The sequence below is a fragment of the Sceloporus occidentalis genome, unplaced genomic scaffold (genome assembly GCF_023333645.1).
Source record: "Sceloporus occidentalis isolate IW3139 unplaced genomic scaffold, rSceOcc1.0.p SCAF_15, whole genome shotgun sequence".
NCBI classification, from domain to species: domain Eukaryota; kingdom Metazoa; phylum Chordata; class Lepidosauria; order Squamata; family Phrynosomatidae; genus Sceloporus; species Sceloporus occidentalis.
Genome location: NW_028316995.1, coordinates 4,102,109 through 4,121,409, shown reverse-complemented (window position 1 = coordinate 4,121,409; position 19,301 = coordinate 4,102,109). Strand labels below are relative to the sequence as shown.

General features: G+C 38.9%; 1 protein-coding gene across 2 annotated transcripts in view; it reads right to left on the bottom strand.

The window, feature by feature from the left end:
• Positions 1-19,301, bottom strand: part of LOC149303161 (tetratricopeptide repeat protein 7A-like) — a 121,660-nt gene that overhangs the window by 9,280 nt on the left and 93,079 nt on the right. For both annotated transcript variants that reach the window (XM_089481493.1, XM_089481492.1), the window contains 2 exons: positions 17,766-17,900; positions 10,382-10,584 (listed from right to left, as the gene is read on the bottom strand). In XM_089481493.1, the coding sequence (XP_089337619.1) occupies positions 10,382-10,584; positions 17,766-17,900 (338 nt within the window). The remainder of the gene's footprint in view (positions 1-10,381; positions 10,585-17,765; positions 17,901-19,301) is intronic.

Sequence of the window (19,301 nt, the reverse complement as noted above, 5' to 3'; positions counted from 1 at the left end):
GTGCAGAAGCCAGGAGGCAACCACTAGATCAATTTGCTTTCCTGATCGCGGTGATCACTGTCCCAAATGCAACGAATGCAATGCTCATGTGTTCCACTCTGTAGACAGGGCAAAGCTTTTAAGACTCTGCATTGGCATTAATCAGCTCCATGATAACCAACACTTAATCCACGGTGTGATGTGGTCGGAGAGTCGGTGTGATGCCCATCTACCATAGCATAATTAACAATATTGAACTCCAACTCAGCCTAAAAAGTTTAAGGTAACCAAGCAGAAAAGAAAATATATAGCCTTTGCCTTTAAAAGAACAACCCTGACATATTTTCAATATAATTTCTTTTTTATGTTAAAAGAAAGTACTCCTTACCGTGTCCTCTCATGCCCTGTAGTGTGTTTCTGGGCATAACTGCCCTTTTTTTTTTTTAATTTTTTTTTTTTATTTTTTTTTACACATAACCTTTCTTTTAATAAAATTCAGTTCAGTTATGGTAATCGGCCGTGAAAAGGCATTGTCAATTATAATTCAGATAGGGATTTTGCTCTGCCCTGCTTATCGAGCGTTTCTGACAGGGCGGTGATGGCGCTTATCAAGCACGGAGAGTGTGTACTGCATCCAGAGAGGAGCATGCCCCCGCTACAAGCCGCTATTATCAAGAGAGAAGGCTTTGCACATGAAATACTCTCCGTTCCTTCAGCTCTGCTGCTGCCAATTCACTAAGGGTTTCTCCTCCTTTACAATCTCATGCTGTATCTCTGCGATGTAATCATTCGATGGACACACTATATGTGTAACTATACTCTGGCGTAGCACAAAAACATATCCACTTAGCTACTTTTTTAAGTATTCTGACGGAACGGCAGGATTTTACTTTATCAAAAGAAAAAGCCCTATTGGAACGAGGAATACAAATTCTATGTAATTTGTTTGCTTGCATTAATCCATTACAGCCAGAAACACAATTCCTTGTACATAAAACTAATAGAGCTCAACAATGAAACACAATTAGGAGCTATTGTGCTGGCCTCATAAAAGCCGGGGGTTTGTGATTATATAACAGCCGAAAAGTGCCCATCGCAAACAGAACACGCTGGGGTCTTTATAGAAAACAGATGCATGATGTAAAGCCGAGGCATGTGTATTTTCTATGAGAACTGTCATATATATTCATCTGCATGATTTAACCCTTTAAGGAAGATGTACATGTGATATTTAATCTAGGAAACAGCTCTAAATTTGTGGGGTGAACTTCTGCTGTAAAAAGAGGTTGTCTGACCCTGTATAATGTATAGTTAAAGTACTGAGATTACATCATATTGAATTATGCATAACTAAGGACCAGCTCAGTCCCTGCTAATGCTAGCCCATCATAATAAACAGTGAAGTGAGAGAGTTAAAATTCCAATTCTTTTGCCAACTCCCCATTTAGTGAATAAACCCCAGTGCCTTTGCATTATGAAGAGTCAGCTCTGAAGGTTTTGCTGGAGAAGCTCACTGTGGTTGGCCATTGCAAAGTGACAACTCTTCTACAATTTCTCTCCTTGGATGACTTCTATATATGAACTATATATATGACAGCGGCACTAGACAGTATCTAAATAAATGCTGAATAAAATCAGTTTAGATATGGATCTGAACCCTTACGCCCTCTAATAACGGAAATTACGTGGTTTTCTAGTGTGTGGACAGTATTTGGAGCAGACAGAAATACTCACCATATCCTCAGCGGTTGGAGTGACTCCATTCTACTGGGTGCGCTATTTTAATTCAAAATTCTGCTCTTCAATAAATATGTAAGCTTGGCTTTCAGGGTTTACTTGAGCATCATTGAAAACCAAATGAAAAACCACTAAAACCAGAGGTAAATACACCACCCTTAAAGATAAACATCAGATCATGATCCACCTGCCTCATCTGACTTCTATCTCGGTTCAAGTCATTTCCTATGAACATTGCACATCAAAGCAGTCTTCATATATAAAATCAGGACATGGGTTATGAGCTATTCTGTATGAAACGTGTTGATTTGTACTAATCTTTTGTATTTCCACATTACAACATGCGGTATTATTCATATATATCCCTTCTAACAATGTTAAGCTTGCTAGTCTATTTTTCCATATGCACTTGATCTCTTTGTAAATAATGGACTAAAGAAAAAGTTAGACAAATACCTAATACAAACAAAACAACCGATTGTATAGATATACCTGTCCAGCATCATTTGATTAGTAGATTTGTAGTTAAAACATACATTTTCTGGTGATACAATTAAAGGGATGGTCCAGGAACTTTTCTTAGTAAGATGGAAAAACAAATATTTTTCTTTGAGCAGTAAATAATGTTGTATACAGTAATGTAGATGAGCTTTGAAGAAACATTGTTTATCTGCAGACCTGGAGGCTGCCATTGTTGTCAGTCATGTGATACTCTTCCTGCTCAAAAACATAGAAAGTAGCAGTGTGCGCGCCCATGCGCAGCACTACCCACCAGGTCACGGTGCAGGGAACTGCCTCACATCCGAAGCAGTCCTAGAGAACCCGACATTCACCATCCCCAGTGACCTGATCACAGAGACTTCCTTTATAAATGGACGCCTCTAGTTAACTCTTAACTCTCTAGGTTGGGCCAGATTGATAACAGAGCTAGAAAACATACAAATGACTGATATGCATCTAAAACATTCCAAAATGCAAAAACTAGAATTCTTTTAAAAAATAAAAAACAAAGAATACTTTAAAAACTCATTTTTAATGAAATCTGTGTTTAAACCGACAAGGATAGATAATCCCTACCAAATATAATTTAGATAATTTCTCTTTTCCAATCTAAAAAACACATAGACTGACTCCCTAAAACATAGTCATTCTCTCTCACCAAGGGACTCCTTTCCCTGTGTATCCATTGGCACAAAAACTAGCAAAACAACAAAAATAACCAAAAAAAAAACTGTTACAACCAAACATTATGATACACACTACTATAAACAAGTAAGAAATTGACACTAAAAGAAATTGATCTAAAAATGCAGAATTGATCTATAAAAAAAAAGCAGAATCACTTTGGGATAGTATTTGTTCATACTTGTTGCATGCAGTGAATCATTGATAAGCTCGTTTGAGCCGGGCCCTCCTCGCCTGTTGTCTCTGTAAGTCAATTTGTTTTATTACATACTACTTGTTATGTCCTGTCTACCCATTGTACAGCGCTACGGAATTTGATGGCGCTATATAAAACAATAAATAATAATAATAAACTTCTGTGTCAATTGTTTAATTTTGAGATGTGGAGTACGTCTTGCGATAAGTGAATACATATATTCTACCCATCTTCACCTACCACAGAAGCTCCCTCTAGACTGTAAACCTGGGAGCAGAACCCTCTGTACCTTGTTAATGTGTTTGCCCTCACGCATTTTCAATTTGCCAAAATATAGCTAAATGACAATAACAACAATATAAGTCACAACAGTCTAATGGCTATGGTCATCCATGAATATTTGACATGTAACCATCTACAGTATTTGCTTCACCGAGTCAACCAATGGAGTCAGTTTCTTCTTAGTTCCTGGTCCTCAAGTAATGTGTATTTTACAAAAGAAATGCTATAATTTAGAGGCTGTGTGTTTTTAGTAGAGGTGTTGCTTTATCATATCACTGAGCTGGTATTGGATGACAATTATGGGAGATAATGTCTAACAGAGACTGCTTTCTCCCCTACGGCACCCATCTTCTACTGTCTATCACCGTCTTGATAAGGGTACCCATTGTTCAATTCATTACAAGGAACAATAATCACATTTTCTGCCACTATCTACCATTTGTGATATATATACCTGGGATGACTGCATCTTGGAGCTTAGCCATGCTCGTTCTATGAACCTCCTTAATAAACGAGCCCTCTGCAAAAACATGTCGATGAAATAAACAAATTTATGTGATGCCATCTGACTTTGCAGAAGAATCCTTGTCAACAAACAAAGCACTACATATGCAATCAGAGTAAAAAGAAGAAAAACATATATGAAAAGGAAGATGCCTGTCAAAGCTAGACACATAATATTTTACATACAAACAAATACTGGATTGGGAATTTGCATTTAAACAAGAACATTTAACTCGCCTTGTAGTGACATTGGACAAGCTGTTAATAAGAGAAAATCCATGTACTCAAATACACACCGAGTATGAAAATCACCAGGAAATATGAACATTATTTTTACAGTGTACCAGGTTTATATCTCACAAAAACTGTTCAACCATACACACAGTCACTACAAAAGGGATACTAGATGGACAAAAGCAGGAACGGTATTCACCAACGTTGGGGGGAGGAATAAGGATATGCATGGAGGGATAACACATGAACTGTTTTACTTACACAGAAAGGTACAATATATATACATAAACACAACGGGACATTGTAAGAACCCACCACGGGGCATTCTTTTCAGTTCCATTTTATATCGGTTGAGGACCCACAGGCAACTGACGACTTCCAGGAATGATGTCATAGACAAATACTATTAATTTAAGCCATTAATCTGACGTGTTTAACATTATCAAGGGCAAATATCAGAAAAGGCAGATATCTTGTCAATATCAATTTGCATTTTAAGTTTTTTACAAATGATTAAACAAACTGCAGTGTAGGGAATATACTGTAAATGATGTCAAAATAATAGAATTCTCCATCTCTGTTTATATTTATATATCACAGGAAATATTTAATGATGTCAAGCATTCCCAAAAGTCAATTATCATATACTCCCAAAACAGAAATGGGCCAGAAATCTTCCCACCACTGTTCTTCCTCAGATCCGCACTACATAAAAATATATGAATTGGTTTGTAAAAGAAAAAACCCTCGAAAAGAGGATATCTACTCACTTTTACATGCATTAAAACGTCTACTGGCCCTATTGTTCTTTTATATACCAACACACGGGTCTTCTTAACATTATTTAACGTCCATTTAAGTTCTATGGAAAAGGAAAAAGCTCCCGGGCATTCTATTATTTTTATCTTTTATACCTGAGACCATTCTAGAACTATCACTTTCTGAACTCCCATCTTCTCTCCAGTGATGCCCTTTCTAGATCTGAAGGAGGTTTCCTATTGGCTGCAGTCATGGTGGCCCCATAGCCAATAAGAGTTCTCTCACTAGTCGGCTGTATCTTCGTTATGGTAGAAGAGCAGTGTTTATTGCTCACAAACAACATGATACAAAGTAATTGCTTTTCCTCCAAAGATTTCGTTCTACGTTTTCCACAGTTTTTTTTCTCTGGCTGGGCCTAACAGGCTCTAACAGCAGCTGTTGGGAGAGCTTTTACAAATAAAGCCAAGTATTTGAGTAAACATTTAAACTGCGGAGATCGCCGCTTAGGAAGAATAAAATATGCAGTTTAACAGCCCATATATCTTCTTTTTATGGGTCTGTCAGGCAGAAGAAAAGTAGCAGACACACAGAAGTAACAGAATTTGATTATGCGACTAACAGCTTTTAGTCAAAATTTATGAAGTTGATGGTTTTTCTTTTCCTCTTCTTCTCTTCCAGACGCTATTTTTCCTGGTTTATTTGCTCCCACACATATTTTTAATCGACGCTTCACATGAAAATTTACCGAGACACTTAAAGATACAATGATCTAAGAAAAAAGTGTGAATGTCTGCCTTAACTTCCCTTGTACTATGAATAGCAGGTAATTACGCAAGCAGCTTTTCACGCGGAAGAGCCGCTGGGAAGCAGGGAAGCAGCGAAGCGAGTCAGACTTGGTGCCCTTTTAAAGTGACACAACAGGACATGTCACCCAACATTTCATTGCAGTTTTTTAGGACGTGTAGTTAGATGCATGGTTAGGGACAGGACCATCTTTAGTCATATTGGGGTTAGCCTCCACTAGTGGCCCCTCAGCCAAGTTCTCCTGTTCCAGAACCCCTTCATCCCTGTTGGTGCAATGCTATGGAGGTGGAGGCCTGAGCATATGGTATATGGAGAAATAGTTAAAAAGAAAAACAGGGAGGACCACAATTGTACATATTTATGAAAAAACATTTCTCCTATTCATAAAAAAAGGTTCATTGGCTTATCTTTTATCTTAATAATAAAAAATAAAAATCATTTAGGTCATCAAAAAAGGGCAGAATCGTTTGGCCCATGTAGTCTGCCATCAAGACTCAGATTTTAATAAGTCCTTGGTATCGTCTTAGATTCAGGATAGCCATATGCCTATCCCACACATGCTTCAATTCCATCACTGTATTAGCCTCAACCACTTCTGCTGGTAGTGTGCTCCGTTTATCTACCACCCTCTCAGTAAAGTAAAACTTCCTTACATTACAAATTCATACAAGTAATTCATTTAAAATGTGCTCAGTGGGTAATCACGCGACATTACTACTTTGGTGATGTGACGGATTCGTAAAAGGAGTCAGAGATATTCTATGCAAATAAGCCATTAACAATATAAACTCTGACATGTTTTATATCTGTCAATTCAATTTTCAGTCCAAGCACCTTTTCTCCCCTCATCATGCAATCTTTCTCCGACAAATACAATAAAATCTGAATACAGCCGTCTTAGCTAAAGCTTAAACATCCTCTGACGTCAAAAGCCAGGGCAGGGGAGAACATAAGCCTCCAGCTGCGTTGGGACTACAGTTCATATCAATAAAGTATTCTTGATGCAACAAATGAGTGATATTGTAAAGAGTATCTTCTGGAAGATGGCAGCACAATATGCCTATTTTTCCAAAGCCAAAGGCCCTCGAAGCGTATACATTTAAGTAGAAGCACAAGGGCAAATGAAAAGCGAGGAGGTTGAGTATCCTTTATCTGAAATGCTTGGGCCCAGAGGTATTTTGGATAAGGGATCATTTCGGATAATGGATCACCTGTGTCTGCTCAGGCTTCTCCCGGTAGGAAGTCCCGGTAGGACTTCTTGTCTGTTGTTCAGGCTTTCTTAGAACACTTTCGGTGGGAAGACTACACAACGGACTTGGGAGTGCTCTTGGACCAAGAGTAGCCTGAACAACAGAGCGGACAGCAATGTGAAGTCGAAAAGGAGGTGGGGAGAGAATCTACTGACTACAGGAGAGGTCACACACCTCTTTCCACCCACCCCCAGTCATGAGTATCCCTTATCTGAAGAAAAAAAAATTGGATTTTGGATGATTTAGGATAAGGGATATTCACGCGTTAAACTGGAGCAAGCTAAGGCTTGAGAAACATGCTTAGCTGATAATGGGAATTATTCAACAAAAGCTTGTGCCATTTCTCTCTCCTGTAGCTCCAGCCAATTCCAAGCAATGCGTGTTGTGCTTATGAATTCACGTCACGGAACAACACTTATATGTTAATTGAAAAATTGTTGTATCATTTATTGAATAGGGCATGTTTGTACCACCTGTACAATGGAAAGTGGAGACTGGGAATTCACACAAAAAATCATTTATGATGCACAGGTTATCATGAATTATTACATTCATAAACCCGACACAGTACAGCAAGGTAACCAGAAAGACAGGTGAATGGGCAAAAAATCCCACAAAACACTCAGAACTCTTGTGGAAAGACTTCCCAGAAGAGTGGAAGCTGTTATTGCTGCAAAGGGGGGACCAACTACATATTAATGTCTATGTTTTTATGTCATAAAAGTGCCTGTTGGTGTAATGGTGAAGTGTCCCAATACTTTTGTCCATATAGTATATAAATATATTTATACTTCATACTTCTCAGAAGGTTATCACATTAAATACCTGAGCATTTATATAACAACGCTTCCTCTAAGCCCCGGTGTCATGCCCTTTGATACTGAAACATGTTAGCCCGTTAACAATTAAGTTAAAAGGCATGGAACATAATAATAGGTTTAACTGGTTATCCAAAACCCCAATGACTTGATGACACAAAAGGTATTAATCTGGCTTTCGTACCAATCTGTATTCCGTAACATTAATTATCCCACACAATTGCGGGCATACGACGGTTGACTTATTTTCTGATCACAGATTAGTTAACCGTATGGTCTCGGATCTCGTTTGATTTGAAATGTTTCCCTACATGAATTTTTTATGGTATCGGCTATCAATTACACAATTATCATGAAAAGTAATTTAAGATAAACTACAGGTGCCACATCAATTTCAGAAAAAAAAGAAACAAAATACTGCAAAGTAGTTATGGTGAAATCAATTTGCTATGTAAAGCAGGTCACAAGAACTGGTGAAAAAGGTGATAAACGAATATGCAACTTCTTAGTTACCTTAAACTGACCGTAAATCCTAACAGTATAGTGAATATTTTACAACTTATCAAGAAAAAACTGTGCTTTCCTCATGTGACAAAGTGCCAGCAATGCGGTTCCACCACCGGATTCCGGGTTAATGCTGTACAAAACGTTTGGAAGAATGACGGTTAAACCAAAGTACAATTTTGTCCACATGAAAAGTCTCTGTCACCGTAATTTAGTTAACGTTTAAAATTCTACTTTTTGACGTACTTTGTCACTTCCTGTAATGTCCAAAATGAAAGGGTTTGGAATCTAGTATGCTGAAGACTGCGCGGGGGAACGTGATGACAGGGTTATGATACGGCCGAGATGCTTGTTACAATCACTTGTAAATTCTTACATTTCATAGAAGTTGAGTGACAGACCTAAGGGCCTCTTCTTCTAATTGCATCTGAAGTACACAGGCAAGTGCTGAGCTTAATTGTGTTTTATGATTAACTAAATCATTCCTTCTGTCAGGGATGGAAGAGAAATACATCAAACCCTATTGCGTGTGGGACAAGAGGGGACCGTCTGAAGGATACATGGGACCTTTTGTGGGCATAATCACTACTCACCAAAACTCCCTCAAACGGACATGTCACTACTCACCAAAACTCCCTCAAACGGACATGTCACTACTCACTGAGCCTCTTGCATACCCACTGTAACAAATATAAGCTTTTCTACACCCACATGTAACTACTCACTGAGCCTCCCTCATACCCAGACGTCACTACTGACTCAGCCTTCCTCATACTAACACATCAACACTCACCCTTACATATCCCTACTCACTCAGCCTCCCTCATACCCACAAGTCACTACTCACTGAGCCTCCCTTATACCCACATGTCACTACTCACTGAGCCTCCTTCAGCCTCACCTATCATTACTCACTGAGCCTCCCTTATCCCCACTTTTCACTACTGACTCAGCCTTCCTCATACTAACACGTCAACGCTCACTATATGCTAACCCTTACATATCCCTACTCACTCAGCCTCCCTCTTCCCGATGTGATGTTACACACCGGGCCTCCCTGTGCAAGGGTTCTATGGTCTTTGGACTATCGGCAGATTTTCCTCAGCACAGGCGTCAGTGTGAGACCCGTACTAAATAAAGAGAAATCATAAAATCTAAACGGTCATAAATACATAAAAATCAATGGTGAGAAGCTTTCTAGAACAGGATACGTATCCTCTGTGGGTAACAGTAGTGCAAGATCACTGCTCATTAGAGTGACCACACCGCCATTTTTCCTAACACTTATACATGTAGAATGTTTTTGACTGGTGCATCCCGCTTACTGCCCCCTGCAGTACATGGGGTGTATTACTTAAGTAACTGATTCTCTTTTTGTGGGTTTATACGTTTCACATACATCAGAGAGTAGCACCTCATATGTGCTGATCAGTAACATATAGAATATATATTTGTCCTGGGAATAATGACCCAGAGGCTTTGATGCGCATATCTGACTTAATTTAACCAATGCTCAAAACGCAACTCCTACTTCAACAAAATGCAAATCCTGATACTTATTCATATACAAATGTAAGTGACCAATATGCAAAAATCAATGGAAAATAAGGAGCTATACAGTGTATCTGTAGTTCTGTACATCTGTATACGTCCATGTAAATATATCTGAGAGGCGAGCCCCGGTATAAGTGAGTATTATTGATCTCTCCAGCTATTCTAGTTCTCTGTTCCTGTAATTCCCATATGTTACTACTGAAAGCTCGCCGGCGGTGGGAGATATGTGGCTACAGAAAATCTCTTTTCCTATAGGGCTTGGTAAGAATGTGCTTGCCACCCACCAGTAACTTAATTTAGAATCCAATCCCGATGAACCTTCACTGTTACCACCTTATGCTCCATAAACACAGAAAGAAACCGGGGAAGTGTACCCAAGGTGATTCATGTTGCATTGACCTACTGAGGGAATTCACGTTTTTTACCTATGGTACACTCGTTAAATGTAAAACGTTGAATGCATGTTCTAAAAATAATGACTTAATATTACCATAGAATCAGTGCAACAATAGCAGCCCCAGCTGCAATGTGAAAACACCCGCTAAAAGAGCGGAGCTGAGAACCAATAAACTTACCAGGCTGTGCATAATTTTCACTCCATCTGGATTGACTGTTAGTGCTTCATCATACAATTGCTTAGCCTCCTCCAAACAGCCTTTCATCTCCGAGAGCTTCCCACGCATGTACAGCACAGTATGTGATGTGGGGAAAATGCTGGCTGCCTCCTGGATACAAAAGCCTGCTTCTTTCAAATGGTGCTGTTCCATGAACAGCTCAGCTAAGTAAAAATAACAAAAAAAGGACAATAAATAACATTTTTTTTAATTGTTTGGTATTTCTAACAACTGGCCATTTCCCCAACACAGGATGAGCGGCACACGGACATTGAAGACATATGCATGCCATCGCCAGCACAGCTATCCTTCTGAGCAGGTATATATACGCAGTGACATTCGCATTAAGACAATAAAAAATATTCATGCATTAGTTCATGGTCCTGCTAGTTGGAAATTTCAAGTTTAAAATATCCTCATTTATTTTCAAGGCTGTGAACTCAGCTGCCTATCCTAGCCCAAAAGGGCAGTGGCATTTAATTGTAAGGACTTTCAGCGTCTCTCATTTTGTTTTCAATCTAAAATATTAATCCTTTAAAAACAGCATAGAAACTATACAACGACCACTAAAGAAGAATGCTGGAATAAAAGTTGATGGAAATCAATCCACCTAAGTGATTCAATGGGGTTCAAAGAAAAATAATATATATTTATTTATATATATTTTGGCCAGATTTTTCTAGGCAATGTAGAAGCATAATTAAGCTCACCCGCCATGTCAATGCTGCAAAATTAATAAGGTTTTGGTAGCAGTATAAACTGCTTTGTGTGAGTAGGTTCTCACCCTATTGAGAGTGTGCCTTGACGTGGCGGGTGAGCTTAATTATGCTTTGGCCAATTCATATAACCAAAACCTCTCATTTACCGTATTGGCTCGGATATAGGCCGCCCCCGTATATAGGCCGCACTCTAAAAGTGGATGTGCCGGCACCAGAAGTTGTATACGCGTATTGCGTAGATGTCCCCCGCCGGCCCCGCAAGACACCCGGGAGTCTGCTCCGGTAAGTCGGGGGGGGGGGCAGAGGTAAAACGCATCGTGCGGACGGTCCGCACGATGCGCTTAGACAACCTCCCGTGCCGGCACCCCCCCGTGGGAAGTGCTGGCAGGGGAGGCTGTCTGAGCGTATCGGGGATTAGGATGCAGGTCCCCTGCACCGCTGCGGGGGACGGGTATCCAAACCCCGCTGCCTGCCCGGCGCCCGGGACTGCATGTCCCGGGCGTCGGGCGCTAGACCCCGAATATAGGCCGCACCCCCACTTTAAAAACTTAAAGTGGGGGGAAAAAGTGCGGCCTATATTCGAGCCAATACGGTATATTATGTTTATATATTTGTTCTCACCCTATTGAGAGTGTGCCTTGACGTGGCGGGTGAGCTTAATTATGCTTTGGCCAATTCATATAACCAAAACCTCTCATTTATATTATGTTTATATATTTGTTGCCAGCTTTATTAGGGTGAGAAGCGCAGACAGTTTTTGTTTTTTGTATACATTGTACAGCCAATACACTGTTTTTGCAGCATGCTTACACCTGTTTGGTAGGCCTCGTATTATACATTTGTATTATTTGAGCCTGAGACTAATGTAGAAAACAGTTCTAGAATTTTGTAGACATGTCTTTAACTCTAGATTCTAAACTTGCCAACAGGGCTTTGTTTCCCTAATGCAACCATTCATCCTAATCTGTCAATTCTAGTTTTGGCATACCCTTTAAATGTATCTACCGTAAGGAGCGCTGTGTAAAGTGCTGTGCACATAGAGCAAATTCGAGTCGGACAAAATTTTCATTTTGTTTTTGCTGCATTTGTTTTCGTGCAATGAATTTCGTTGCCTGGCTGTTCCTTTCAAACAAAATTTGGAGGTCTTTTTGATTCAGAACCACGTTCAGGGGGCATTCTCAAAAGGGGGAAAGTCCCTGACACCTTCTGGACTCACCTTTCATTATAGAGAAAAAAAAAAAAGACTGAATTTCCCCAATATTATATATTTTTATATCTGGTTTTGTCACCAATATGAAGAATAGATGATATGATAGAAAGATAGGCTTGTCCACAAATTACAGGTTTGGCTGGTAGAATAAATGGGAACGGTTTTCATCAACTAATCTCTACTCAGGAACAGGGGAAACAATGTCTGCTGCACTCCATGTAATACACTACATTAGCCACTACAGCTTCTCCAATCCACCCAAAACAGTATATAACTGCCCAAAATGGCTTGTAATGGCGGCTACACGTGGCAACGAATCTAAGGAATCTAAACAAATTTTTGTCACATTTGCAATTCGTTTTCATTAGTTTCGTTGTTGATTCGGACGTATGCACGAAACAGGCAATTTGCGTATAAATAAAGTTTATACGTTAACGAATGCTCAAGTCTAATAAATAATAACACAATAAGTGAGACCCTAAAAAGTAAATACATGCGCAAAGAAGTCTTAATACACTTTGACCCCCTTCACTGGCACATGACATTTTACATGTGCCTGCATTGCAATACAACACAGAATATTGTAGTTAGGGTATATAAATTAATTCTGAGAACAACAATAATAAATAACACTAATGTAGAAGTAAATGAATGTACTTCATTAATTTATTTATGTGAGTCCAAATTGGTATGTAATCCATAACTTATGCCCTGTTATCCCATTGTACAGTGCGGCAGAATTTCAATCCATTTTACAAAGGTGCCAGCACTGCAAGGACTATTTTTAAATGTATCTGTTAGTAGGGTCCCTTCCTAATTTTTGGGGGGCTTCATGCAGGCAGAATCCTGTCAATTTTCATCAGTGAAAACCACATGAAGAGAAAATGATTGCTCAACTTTCAACAATGTTACAATGCTAAGTAAACAACCTCATACTTAATGTGGCAACATTATTGCTAATTGACCAATGCATTTCTGTTCATCTTGGTCTGTAAATAACAGTAGTGAAAATTTTTAATTATTATTGCTCAAAAAGTTCTTCAAATAGGAGGATAATTGTCGTAAAACGTTAATGAAACTTGATTTTCAGCACCCACACTTCCCATATAGCATGCTGGGCTCATCTATATTGGATAAATGATCTGTTGGATCCGAGCGAAGATGCGAGTCGCTGTCTCTAGGTACACGCATGCGCTGGTTTTTTTTGACAATACAGTTGTCCCTTAACATTTGCAGTTATTGACAAATTATACAATCACATTTAAAAAGTATGCTTCAGTGAAAAGTGTATACAAAAAGACATGATTTGAAACCATACCAAGTAAAGCAGACTCAACAGGAAAAAAAAAGCCTTGAGACTCGAGAAAACTGTATTTTCTTGGGACTATATTTAAATAACTAAAATAGGAGATTCTGTGGTCATGGGATCACAGCATCATTACCTGATGATAGTATAACTTGAGATAAAATCCAGTGAGTTACTGTATATAACATCATCAAGCTATATAGATAAAACCAAAAGGAAAAAGCTTTCACTTTCTATGATTCTATTCTATTCTATGAACAGATAATCTACCCCTTTTTTGCTGGCTAAACATCATTTTGGAACGGAGGTAGATACTTTTCTTTTGCCGAAGATCGAATAGGACCTAGAATGTGAAGTTCATTTGTAGAGACTGTCGGGATGGTTGAATGATCCGATGTAGCAGATTTCTGCGTGTTCTCTTCCCCAAATGTGTGTGTTCTGATTTCCATATAAGGGCATATAAACTCAAATCCCAATTCTAGCCGTATTCATTAATGCTGATCTGTCATTTTTCCAAATCCTATGTTTTACAGTTCCCTGCACTAAATAAATCCATATAACCGTGTTTACAGATTACAATAAGCAATATATATATATACATACATAAAAGAAGAAATTTTAACTTCCTTTTCTCTGGATTTGACAGATTATTGTACCTCGTTAGGTTATCGCTGCCCTGTTGTTAATTTGTTGAGGCAGCCTTTGTAATGATGGATGAGGAGAAGGAAGAGAACTTCAGGACGGGAAATTGATTAGATGATGACGGCTCTGCCGCTCGGATAAACAAATCTCAGCTTCAATGAGGTTAAATGTTTAAAAATCTTCAAAACTATTTTACTACATAAACGCGCAACATACAAGCTGTTTTAATGAAATATAATAAAAGCTGTGATTGCAACATTTCTTCTTTAATGCAGCATACTAGTATGTGACCATGAAACTGCATTTATCACAAAAAACTGTCCAAAGTGTAAAATAAAAGTAGAACAATTTATTGTTTTGGATAATTTAAAGCATGGTTAGACTTCAGATTTTAGATGTTGTTGGCTTGCATGTCCCATCGTGCTGATTTATGATCACGTGAAGGCTTTATCATTATGCATGATGATAATAACTGAATTCCACATCTATGAGGCCCAGATAGGAACAATATGGGGGCTAAACAATTATTTCTTATAAAAGATTAAAATCTAAACAATGATAAACAAAAAGGTAAAGCAAGCAGCATTTCCACCACAATATGATCTCTTCTGCTGTCCTTCTACAAACGTTGTGTTCAATTAATATCCCTGCATGTATAGAACAGGAATGGTCAGTAAGCCAGGTGTGGTTACTTTACTGAGAGAGGGTGGTAGATAAGAGGAACAGCTATCCAGCTAAAGTGGTAGATGTTAATACAGTGGGGAAATTTATACATGCATGGGATAGACATATGGCTATCCTGAATCTCATTAAGGTTTGTGGATTTTACAATGGGCAGACTAGATCTTATCTGCCGTCAACATTTCCATGTAATGCTACCAGATGTGTGTACCGGCCCCAATATCACTGCCCTCGCTGATCAGATCACACACCGGGACTGAAAGCCTAAACATTATGCGGCGAATTCCTCCCAGTACGTCCATTAAATGAAAATGGTTTGTTTAATGAGCCCGTGGCACCAAGAGGGATAAGTCCTTTCCACACCAATCTGCAATTAAGCGTCATTAACTAGTGATGGTTATATTGTGTGCTCTGCCTCTCCACTATATCTAAAAATGCTTTAAATATTATATATAATATATATTTTAATCCCCTTTGGACTATTTGTTTTTTTTCCATTAGAACTAATCAGACCAACATGATTCATGACCTGTAGTTTTCGGTGAACTTTCAAGCATCAAAGAGCAGCGAGCGCAGAGAATGCGGCCTCAATATCCTTTTATGTCTGTATATTAAGAGAATAAGTAATAAACCGATGTTATACGCCAGGCTGACTCAGCATTACAAGGAATACTAGCATTTTGAAGTTTCTTACGTAACATCACAATATTTCAAAGGATATTTTTAACACAGAACACCTGGAATGACATTCTCTTCTGCTGTGTTTATTGCAAGAAAAGTATGTAGAATAAGGGGGAAACCACAAAATAAGTGCAATATGGTCATAAAATACACCAATTATACTGGTAATAAAATGTCGAACGTGCATTCTAGAAAATCTGTGTTGTTCTTGGGGGCATTTTACCTACTTGCTAATAAAACCAGATGTGGGCTCACAATTATTTTATTTATGAAGATAATATAAAAAATCTATGTAATTTTGTTATTTATACGTGTTATAGTATCAGACGCACATCTTTAGTGGACTTCTGCTTTGCAGAAACAAATGTATGGATCTTTGAGTTAACACAACCAGAATATATAACATGGATTAGTTATGCGTATACCAATTTGATATGCGGTGTCAAAGAAGCTATATATATAGTGTTTCTATGAAAAACAAGGCTGTAATAGTTGCCTTCTGCTCCTCCGACTTCACAATTTCAGTGAAGCAGCCCAACAAATTGTGTGTTCGATCCCAACACATTTCGCTCGGCAGCTTGACGGAATGTTCAGCCTATTATCCTGGAATTCTGGCTAGTTTATTTTATGTAGGGGGAAGAGAATATTTAGGAGTGTATGCAATATGCTCCATATGTTCAATGCAGTTCTAAACTAAGAACATGCTATACATCAATAATATGCATTATTGTTCAAAAGTTTGGGGTCACTGAGCTGTTTTCTAATGATCAATTAGACTTTTAAAGTTAAACTTGGATTAGTGAACACAACGTGCCATTGGAACACAGAGATTCCATAAAAAATCAGCCGTTTCTACCCAGAATAATGATTTACGATACCTGCGCTGGATTTCTGATCCATTTTGTGTAATTTTAATGGACAAAATGTGCTTTTCTTTCCAAAACAAGGACATTTCTAAGGACATTTGAACATAGCATTTTAAAAAAAGTAATCACTGTACATTTCGTGCTGGTAACACAAGGTGCAAACTTGATACCTAGGCAAAAAGTTAAGATGCGAAGAAAAGCAAAGCCGGAATCTAATTTACTATCTGTCTGTCTATCTATCCTCCATCCATGTCTGTCCTTAAAAAAGGCAGCATTTATATCTTTTTTAGCATGAATTATAGATGCCATAAATAAAAAAATCTTTTTTAGCAGAAGCTGTCATGCCGTGTATAAAATGAGATCAGACCTTAAGTAGGCCAGATTCAAAATCAACATTCTGTCAGCGTTAGGAATTATGCTGCAGGCACAGCTAAGGCAGGTATTTTGAAGTGATCTGAAAAGCCTCCTGTGACAGAACATACTGCTTGATAAAAAATGTGCATTTTATTATCGCATGGCTAAAGAGTAACATCCTAAATGTATCGGATACATTTTAGACATGGTTGATACCATTAGCTTCTCGGTAACGAGAAGTTAAATAACTATTTTTACATCAATCACATTTTGATCACGTATAAAACTAATACTAAAACATCTTTTATGGAAGATGAATTAAATGTAACAGAAAAAAATGAAAACTTTTAACTCATACCTCATGTTAGTAACACTTTTTCATGTTAAATACCCATTACCATACTTGCAACACTTTTCTTCTTCCAAAAGAGACGTTTGCTTTCCAGCAGGTACAAAGGAGAAGATTGACTTAACCATGATCGGTAACTTGTATTCTGCACTTTAACTTATTGAAGCAACCCCTCCCTATCTCTGCTTTTAAATGAATTAAGCTCGCTTTTACATGATTTTATTAGAAACATAAGATCTCTCAGAGCCCTTTAAGGAACAATAGACAGCGCTACTTCATTTTTATTCGCTGAAGCTGGCATGGGTCCCTGCCGAACCTATCCACAAAGGAAGAGGGCACGAGGACAAGCTGTGAGGAGGCAGCCACTGGTTGAGGGTCTTTCACCAAAGCCACAGAGACAGGGTCAGTGAAGCTAAATGTCTCACTGAGCTCTGAACCAAAAAGAAAAAGTATAAAAGCTTGTTACAGCTCCAGTTCTTGTCACTATTGCTAATGGAGTTAGACCTCTTCTAACACTGTAACACCATAATGCCTTACCAGCATGCAGCCAGATCTGTTCCAGAGTTATCCATTGCTGAAGAGGCCCCTGCCTTTGTGCGCTGCTGTGCATGGTGATTTCTGACATGGCCTGTTCAAGACGAGATGCTGCAAGAGAAGATGCCCTTTGGGACCCTAAACAACAAAAATACATAATGATTAATAGTATTCATACACAGTTAAACCAGGATTTGTATTCTTCTTTAATAGCAATAGCCTCCTGATATTCCTCCCACTCCTACTTTCTTTTGGGATGTCTATTACACCAGGCGTTTGCCAGGTGGGCCGGGCCGGATTGACTTAGGGGTTGATGGAGTTGCAGCTCCAGGCCCCTACCTTAAAATAGGCCCAGTCAGGACCGAACTGACTGGGCCTATGCGGCCTCTATGGCTGCATTAACGCAGGGCATAAGGGGCACCTGCCCTTTAAGCCCGCCGCAACTGCGACCGGGTCCACCACTCTAAGCAGTCAGGAAGCCCCAACCGGGGCACAGAGTTTAAATTAAAACATCGGGGGTTTTTTTTTTTTTTACTTTATTTAACATCCTCCATGTTAAATAAAGTTTTTGTTAACTTTATTTAACATGAAGGATGTTAAATAAAGTAAAAAAAAAATCCCGATGTTTTAATGTAAGCCTTGTGCGGCCGCAGACCACTAAGGCCAGCCCTGGTGGGGGCTGCCCAGCCCCTTAGAGTGGCGGACCCGGTCGCAGTTGCAGTTGCGAGGCTGCATAGGCCCAGTCAGTCCGGTCCTGCCGCGGGCCCGGCCGCAGTTGCTGCTTGCTCCGGCAACAAGGTAAGTAGGGTGAGGGAGGGGGGTGCAGTGAGAAGGTGCAGAGGGGGGTTAGATAGTGAGAAATGGGGAGAGGGGATAGATAGTGAGAGGGGGTACATAGTGAAAAGGGGGAACATAGTGAGAAGGGGCAGATAAGATAGGGAGAAGGGGTAGTGTGAATGCGTATGAGAATGAATGAATAAATGTGTGGATGAATTGTGTGAATGCGTATGACAATTAATGAATTCATGTGTGGATGAATTGCTTGAATGATTTGTGAGACTGCATTAATGAATGTGTTAATGATTTGTGTGAATGAGTAAATGCAAAGATGGTACATGAAGGGTGGGGTTTAACAATAAATAAATAAATAAATATGGGCTGCTCGGGCTTAAATGCCCGGGCCTATTTTTTGTCCCAGTCCGTGCCTGTACACAACCTCAATACTTTTAATATCATATATATATTTATATATATATATATATATAGTCAGAGGCGGAAAGCATGCTAGGCAGCTTCTGAATAGGGTTCAGGGCATACATTATTCAAAATGTCTTAAAACTAAGAATTATACAGGCTGTTTCCCTAATGGGTTAATGCAAATGTGTTTATGCAATAAGGTGCATTTAAAGGTGTATGTATTCCGGTGAATGCAAGACTTTTGATCTTAAATGCAGCATTAGAAACATGGGCATCCACAGAATTATTTTCAGGGGAGTAAGATATCCGCCCCACCTTTTTTGCAGCCTAAACAAGTTAGTG